The sequence below is a fragment of the Emiliania huxleyi genome (genome assembly GCF_000372725.1).
Source record: "Emiliania huxleyi CCMP1516 unplaced genomic scaffold EMIHUscaffold_332, whole genome shotgun sequence".
NCBI lineage: Eukaryota > Haptophyta > Isochrysidales > Noelaerhabdaceae > Emiliania > Emiliania huxleyi.
In genome coordinates, this window is record NW_005199506.1 from 6006 (window position 1) to 13989 (window position 7984).

The 7984-nt window shown below is 64.6% G+C and overlaps 1 protein-coding gene across 1 annotated transcript; it reads right to left on the bottom strand.

Annotated features, from left to right (window-relative positions):
• Positions 1–2293: 2293 nt before the first annotated feature.
• Positions 2294–6571, bottom strand: EMIHUDRAFT_458415 (hypothetical protein; the record flags this gene model as incomplete). Its single annotated transcript, XM_005773617.1, has 8 exons — positions 2294–2721; positions 2811–3017; positions 3099–3714; positions 3964–4215; positions 4450–4955; positions 5252–5278; positions 5358–5654; positions 6536–6571. 8 exons carry the CDS (start codon positions 6569–6571, stop codon positions 2707–2709), a joined length of 1956 nt encoding a protein of 651 aa, XP_005773674.1. The 3' UTR covers positions 2294–2706.
• Between the last annotated feature and the right edge of the window lie 1413 nt (positions 6572–7984).

The following is a 7984-nucleotide window of genomic DNA, read 5'->3' on the forward strand; positions in this document are numbered from 1 at the left end:
CATCCTCATCACCATCCTTGTCACCATCCTCATCGCCACCCTCGTCAACATCATCATCAACAACGTCACCTTCTTCTTCATCGTCGTCGTCAACATCCTCCCCTTGATCGTCTTGACGCAGGCTGCTGCCCATTCATCCCATCCCTCGAATGCTCGGGCAACCCCGCGCTGCTCATGAGGCTCGTAGGGGTGGAGAGCCCATCCCTCGAGCAGGCGCGCAGCTCGCGCACGCTCTCTGTGTGCACCGACACCGTGGCCTGCCCGGAACCTTCCCGGAACCTTCCAGAAGGTGGGCCCTTGAACTTTCTCGGAACCTTCCCGTAGGTGCTGCTTCGCCCCGGACGAGGCAAAAGGACCCTCCCTCCACCCCCTCCCCCACTCTGACGCCCCGCCCCTGCTTGTGTAGGCGACGACGCTCTCCGTGCCGGACAACATCTGCTACATCGCGGACCAGCTCTTTGTTCGCTGCGTGCGGCGGTCGCGCCTCGGGTCTCTCCGCGCTCACCTCCGACTTCTCCACCGCCGATTCCGTCATCGACAAGAAGAATGGTTGGTACGAGTCCCTCATCACCATCATCACCATCGTCATCATCGTCATCCTCGGTCGCTGCCGCTTCCCTCGCAGTACGAGGTCCCCCCCCTTCCCCCCTCCAGATCGTCTTCCCCCCCTCCGCCCGCCCGCCTTCCCGCCTGCCTCCACCCTTCTCCTCGCCCTCGCGCAGGCCCGCGTCGCCATCTCCGGCATGCCGGCAGCCCACTTCACCGTCGCCTCCTCGGTCGCTGCCGCTTCCCTCGCAGTACGAGGTCGGCGTACCGACTGCGCGTACCTGCTCGAAGGCCTACAACCGCACCGCGGCGGCTTGTCGCAGGCGACCACCGAGTGCTACACGGACATCGCGGACGAGAGTGCGGTGCGCCGCTGCGTTACCGCCCCGTGGGTGCCTCCCATTCAAGCACTTCAATGACGCACCGGCTCCCCGGCGGCACAGGGCGTTCGCGCTGTCACTGTCACGTCTCGGCCCGTCCTCGACATCGACCCGACCGCCGTCATCGCCGCTCCGGTCGACGCGGCGTTCGACCCGGCCATGTGTGCGCGAGAAGCCCTACGCGGCGCTCTTCGGGCTCGTCCCCGCATCGAGGACGGGCTCTCAGCTCTCATGAAGGGCGGCGGGCCGTGTCCGGAGAAGGTGCCGGCCGCAGCGCCCTCGCCGCTCCCTCCACCCAGCTGTTCGCGCTTCCGACCAATGCAGGCGCCTTGCCTCACCCCTCTCACGGGCGGCCCCCATTCTCTCTGCTCTGCAGGACGCGCGCCGAGAGAGGCGCTACATGGTCGACTTCAATGAGAGCGAGGGCGAGTCGGCTTTCTTGGTTGTGAGATCAACAAAGGGCGTCTGGTTCGACAACCCCCACGTGTTCCATCGGAGCCTCGCAAAGGTGCCAATCAGCTTTTGTTTCGCGGAGGGGGCCCAGGTTCAGACCGAGCTCGGGCCAACGGCTTCCGTCAAGGTCGGTGGCTACTTCGCTTCTAGTGCGGAGTATGAGGAGTGGTATCAGCGCCGCCGCGCGAGCCTGACGCTGCCGCCTTCGCTCGGAGCTGAGGTGCGCACGCGCACGCCAGGATCGGCATTGTCCCTGCGGTGTCCCCGTCTCCAAACATTTACGTTTCTCCCTCGCGCAGGCGTGCGGCGTCAACAACGACGTCGTCGTGAAGGAGGAGGCCGTCGCCGGGGAGGCCGCCTCCGAGGAGGCCGTCGTCGCCGAGGATTCCGCCACCGAGGAGGCGACCATCAAGCCCGCCGCCAGGTACTGAGGGGGACACCTCGCGGTTTCATGACTGACTACGCAAGGAGTGGCCACACAGCCTTACCAGAATTAATCGCAAAGGGAAATGGTGATGCAGTGCGACGCAACATGTTGGTCTTCTCCGATGTGATGAACCTCTACCGGTTTACCCCTTGCTGTCCTGCAAGTCGATCTCCGCGCCGCGCTGAAGCAACAGCTCGACCACTCGCTCGTGGCCCTCCTGGGCAGCGAGCATCAGCGCGGTGCCGCCGTCGCTGTTCTGCAGGTCGATCTTCGCGCCGTGCTGAAGCAGCAGCTCGACCACCCGCTCGTGGCCGCAGCGTGCGGCGACCACAGTAACAAAACAGTAACAGCATGGGTTGGGGTGAACACTTGAACAACGCTGAGGATTTCAGCCAACAATAGCGCAACTGTTAGGCCCCAAATTAACGTTAGGCAACCCTAAGGAAGAGTCCCCTGAACGCGTATGCACGTTTTGTGAAGAAGATGTCCCGTGATCCCCGAGTGAGGGCGCTACCGCCACAGGCGCGCTTCAAGGCGATCGCCCAAAGATTCATTGGTTGGACGCGAACACGGAAGCGAAGCTCCCGATCCAGCGCCGAACCCCCCGCCCCTCCCATCCACGTCAATGGTACAGTCATGGGACAGTACCGATTTATCGTCCGTTGCATCCCGTTTGCGAGCCAACGCGTTCTCAGACGCGTGTACACGCATCCGAGCCCGCGCCGAGCGCGCACATGCCATCCTGGTAATGAGCACAGGACCGTGGCGTTCCACGTCATGGATCTAGTAGCCTGGGCCGCGCACTCGTTTACCTGCGCTTGCGCCGGACTTTCACCGGTCTAGGGTTTGGCACCAGGATGAGGCGGAGGGTGTGGCCACTGAAGGCATTTTTCGGCACCCTCAGTCGGCGGTCGCCTACTGGTGCAGGGTCAAGGTCACGGGCATTGAGTCTCGTGAGGGTGAAGCGGCTGGCTGCACACCTAGTTGTCGCCGCCGATCTGCACTTGTTTGTACCTCTCGTGGTACGTTGACGCTGCTGTAAGTTTCTGCACCGCAGCATCCAAAGCAGTGCCTGGATAGTAACCGCTGGTGCTCACCCCCCAAGCGACTATCGCTTCGAAGCGATCTCTTTCGAACTTAGGGGTAAACCGGTAGAGGTTCATCACATCGGAGAAGACCAACATGTTGCGTCGCACTGCATCACCATTTCCCTTTGCGATTAATTCTGGTAAGGCTGTGTGGCCACTCCTTGCGTAGTCAGTCATGAAACCGCGAGGTGTCCCCCTCAGTACCTTATCGCCATAGAGCTGCTTCACTGCCATCGGAAGTTCTTGAAAGGCATGCGTCGAGAAGACAAGGTCATACTTCGACGGCTGAAAGTTCCATGGCTGATCGGTGAGGGATTCGTTGCATGGGTTTGCGTTGAGGAAGTAAAAGTCTGTGGGCGTTGATGGCCCTGCGTGCTTAAGGTAAGTCTGAGCAAGGCGGAGCGGTTCAGGCAGATCGAGCAGAGTGTACGAGCCCAGCTCTGGAAAAACATGAGCTATCGCAGCTGCCTGCCCGCCAAAGCCGACACCGATCTCGATGAGATGCTTACCCTTTAGATCACCAAATAGTGCCTTCAGATCCGTTGCAAACTTGAAGTAGCGAAGGAGGGTGCCAGACACACGGGCTGTGCCACTTGCATGGCTAAGCAAGAATGTGGTTCCACTGCCTATCTGATCCATGCGCTCGATGGTGGGCAGCCATCGGAGAAAATTGGGCACGTGCAAAAGAAGCAAGTTGAGCAGCTTCTGAGAACCTCGTTCATTGTTGTAGGGATATGGCCCACACACCTCGATGCCAGCGTAACCATAAGACATGTAGTGCTGCCGGAAAATGCTGAAGAGAGAGTGGTTTCGAGCAGCCCTCGAAGCAAATCGTGGATATGACATGGCTGATGGGCAACTCTTAGCATTCTTGGTTGCTACACATGGATCACACGGATCGTGGTCCGCGATTTTCACGTCGGTAAAAGAGCCGGTGCTGCCTGTTCCCCCCTTCCACCATCTGTGCTCGAAGCTTGAAGGCGCCGTTGGCGTCGGACTGGAAACGCAACCGTTAGCAGCAACCAAGCAAGGCAGCAGTAGTAGACAAAGACCAGAGCGCAGTCCTGACATGTTGAAGTATTCTGCACAGCACGTCGCCCCCTTTCCGCTCGCCGCGGTCGGCCAGGAGGCGCCGCAGGCGATGGCGAGGAGGATGAGCACGAGGGCGGGCATGAGAAGCGGCGAGCAGCTCACGAGCGAGGACGCCTTCGAGGCGACGGCGGGCGAGAAGGCCGAGGACGCAGCCGAGGCGACGCCGGATGAGAAGGCCGAGGACGCCGAGGCGACGGCAGACGAGAAGGCCGAGGCCACCGCCGTCGGGCTAGGCACGGCGGCCGCGCAGTGGCCAAAGGCGGGCATGCAGACGAGGAGCAGCCACCGGAAGGCGCCCTCGGCCTTCGTGTAGCCCCCCTGCACGCAGTTGGCCGCCGCTTTGAGGGCGGCGCGACCGCCGGCGCCGCATGTGCCAGCGCCGGCGCCGCACGTGCCAGCGCCGGCGCCGCACGTGCCAGCGCCGGCGCCGCACGTGCCAGCGGCGAATGGCGCCTTGCCGGACGTGGTCTGCGGCTCGCGGCGCCAGTTCGGGCGGCGGCCGCGGCCCTTTGCCTTGCCAGACTTGCGCCTGCCCTTTGCCTTGCCAAACTTGGGGTTGTTGCGGCAGCGCATGGCCTTGCGCCGGCACTTCCCCGAGCGCCGCGACTGCAAGTCCGCCCACTTCTCCCGTTGCTCGGCAATGAGATCGAGCGCGGCCTTCGCCTTCTTGAGCCGCCCCTCCCAGTGCTCGCGCTCCTTGGCGGCCTCGGCCTCAGCCAGCCCCGCGCCCGCGACCGCGCCAAGGGGCTTGGGCGCCACGGGCGCAATGCCGCCGGAGGTGGGGACTCCCGGCGACGGCGACTTCTTGCCGTCGGCGGGCGTAGCCTGGTAGCTGACGCTCTCGCCCAGCCGGCGGACTGCAGCCTCGACGCCGTCCACGTAGCCCGGTCCGGAGCCGCTGCGGGCCGACGCGGGCCCGCTCTTCCCCGCCGCCATCGGCGTGGGCAGGCCCGGGTAGTAGGTGGTGTCCTGCAAGCGCGATAGGGGCACACGGGAAGGGAGATTATTACCGGTGGGAGAGCGAGGAGTGCCAGGAGAGAATGCTGCGGCGCGCTCGCCGCTGGGTCGGGCGTGTTGGAAACGGTCTTGGCCGGCTCAGCCTCCTCGGCGACGACCTCCTCGGCGACGGGCGCCTCGGCGACTGCCTCCGCGGCGGCGGACACCTCGGCGGCGGCGGGCTTGATGGTCGCCTCCTCGGTGGCGGAATCCTCGGCGACGACGGCCTCCTCGGAGGCGGCCTCCCCGGCGACGGCCTCCTCCTTCACGACGACGTCGTTGATGACGCCGCACGCCTGCGCGAGGGAGAAACGTAAATGTTTGGAGACGGGGACACCGCAGGGACAATGCCGATCCTGGCGTGCGCGTGCGCACCTCAGCTCCGAGCGAAGGCGGCAGCGTCAGGCTCGCGCGGCGGCGCTGATACCACTCCTCATACTCCGCACTAGAAGCGAAGTAGCCACCGACCTTGACGGAAGCCGTTGGCCCGAGCTCGGTCTGAACCTGGGCCCCCTCCGCGAAACAAAAGCTGATTGGCACCTTTGCGAGGCTCCGATGGAACACGTGGGGGTTGTCGAACCAGACGCCCTTTGTTGATCTCACAACCAAGAAAGCCGACTCGCCCTCGCTCTCATTGAAGTCGACCATGTAGCGCCTCTCTCGGCGCGCGTCCTGCAGAGCAGAGAGAATGGGGGCCGCCCGTGAGAGGGGTGAGGCAAGGCGCCTGCATTGGTCGGAAGCGCGAACAGCTATGCGCATGTGTGGGGTCTGAAATGAGAGGAGAGTGACGGGGGACAAAGCTCGGACGTTGAGCCTGCGGAGGGCGGCGTCACGGGGGAGCGGGCTAAAGTTCATGTCGGGCGAGTGTTGCAGGCGACGAGGGCCAGAGAATAAAGAGAGGCCTTGCGGGCGAGGGCGAGGGCGAGGGCGGCGGTGTGTGTGTGTGTGGGGGGGGGGGGGGGCCCCCAGGGCAATTGGAAAGCAGGAAGGGGGCTGCGGCGGCGGCAGTGTCGACGGCAGGGCGGCGAAGGCATCGGTGGCGGCGGTGAAGGCTGCGGCGGCACATTGCGCGGCCGTGGCGGCGGCACAACGGCGGCGGTGGCCCGGAAGTGGCAGCAACGAAGCGGCGGTGGGCGAATCGTCGTTCATAGCCTGGCCGCAATAGTCAGGCACGCACGGCGACGCGTCGTTCATTGCCTGGCCGCAGTACATGTCGTTCATTGTCTGGCCGCAGTAGTCAGGCACGCACGGGCGACGCGTCGTTCATTGCCTGACGAGGCGCGCGGAATAGATGATGGCGGCGCGGTCCTCCCGGCCGCGGGCGGGGCGGTTGCGAGCGGAGCTCCGGTGGCGAGGAGGAGGCGGACTGTGCCAGAGGGAGAGAAGGGGCGCCTGCACGAGCGCCGTGATGCCGATCAGGCGAGCCTCTGCTGGTCGAGATGCCCGGCAAAGATGCCAGTCAGGCCGACGATGGTCATCGAGTTGAAGACGGCGGCGCGGCGACGATGTCGCCGACGCCGTCGTCCGACTCGGTCACGAGCGGGGCGAATCACCGTGAAGAACTCGGGCGCCGACGACCCGACCGCCATGAAGGGTGCGCCGGCGATGTCGACGCTCGGGAGGCCGCGCGACTCGTGCGAAGCCGTGGTACGCGCCCCGCCAGGGAAGTGGGCTGTGTTTGCGTTTCTTTGTGGGGACGGGTTGGAAGGGTGGAGGCATCTAGATGGAGATGAAGAGCGAGGCGCACCTCAGACTCGGCACCTGATTGGACGGACAGTGTGTCCGATGAGCGGAGAAATTGAGGATGCGGCGGCGGCCGCATGGGCAATTCCAGCGCGGAGCGGGCGGCGCAGTCCCGGAGCCCTGGCGCGGGCGTGGCGCGGCAGGGCGCGGTGCGGGCGCGGTGGCACGCAATCATGCTGGCCGGGGATCGCGCTGCGACGGAGTACAGGGGGAGGGCGGAGGCGCGGCTCGGGCGGTGGCGCGAGCCCCTGCACGCGTCGCGCGGGCGGGGAGGGAGAGGGAGGGGAGGGGGAGAGGGAGTGGCGGGGGGCGGGCTCAGCGGCGCGGGGCCCCGGCCCTCGCGTTGGGCGGCGGGCGCGGCAGGGCGGCTGCACGGCTTTTACCGTGGATCTCACTCGATCGGGTGGGCGTGCCGTTTTTGGAGATGGTCGAGAAGAGACGCTGTTCACAGCCTTGTTTTTCAGAAGAAAATACCTCCCTGGCGCTGTGCGCTGGTCTGTGAGAGGTTGAGGTGCGAGCCCTGGAGGCCCTGGGGGTTCACAGCATGGCGGCTTCAGCATGTGCAGCGAAAAGCAGGCGTGCGGCAAGCGGAGCTCCCCACCGGCACGCGTGCGGGAGCGCCCCGACTCCGTCTGCCAGGTTGCGCTCGAAACGCGCAGCGAGGGAGACTCTCTCCCTCAGACAGCTGGACTGCGCCTTGGCCCCGAGGACGCGCGTAGACTATTATTAAAGCAAGCGGCGACTTGATCCTACCCACGGAACGTCGCCGCAAAGCATTTTATCTCCTGCGTTCGCATTTGGGCGGCCATCGCAACACTCCCTAGCTCAACTGTCGACCCTAACGGGTCGCCAGCCGACCGATCGTCATTCAGGCGGCGTCGCAGGACGAGGCAGAGGAGAGCGACGCGACAGAGGAAGAAGCGACAAGAGAGAGAACGACGAGAGTGGGACGACCGCGAGGTAGGTGGCATGAAGGTAGAATATGGCTTGCCACCGCTGCCGACGGCGGCGGCAGCGACAGCGGTCTTTGACGGGAACGGTCTTGACGCCGCACATCCCAGGGCCGGGGAGCTAAGAAGCGCACCCAGCGGGCCGGATGATTGGCATCGGGTTGCGGGCAAGAGAGCCCTAGCCCAGGGTCTTGGGATGTCCGTTTTATTTATTTATTATGCTCCAAGTGCGCCTTGGGCCTCGGCCTGCGGGCGGCCTAGAACGGGGTCAGTGAGGTTCAGAAGGGGTTCAGAATGGGGTTCAGAAGG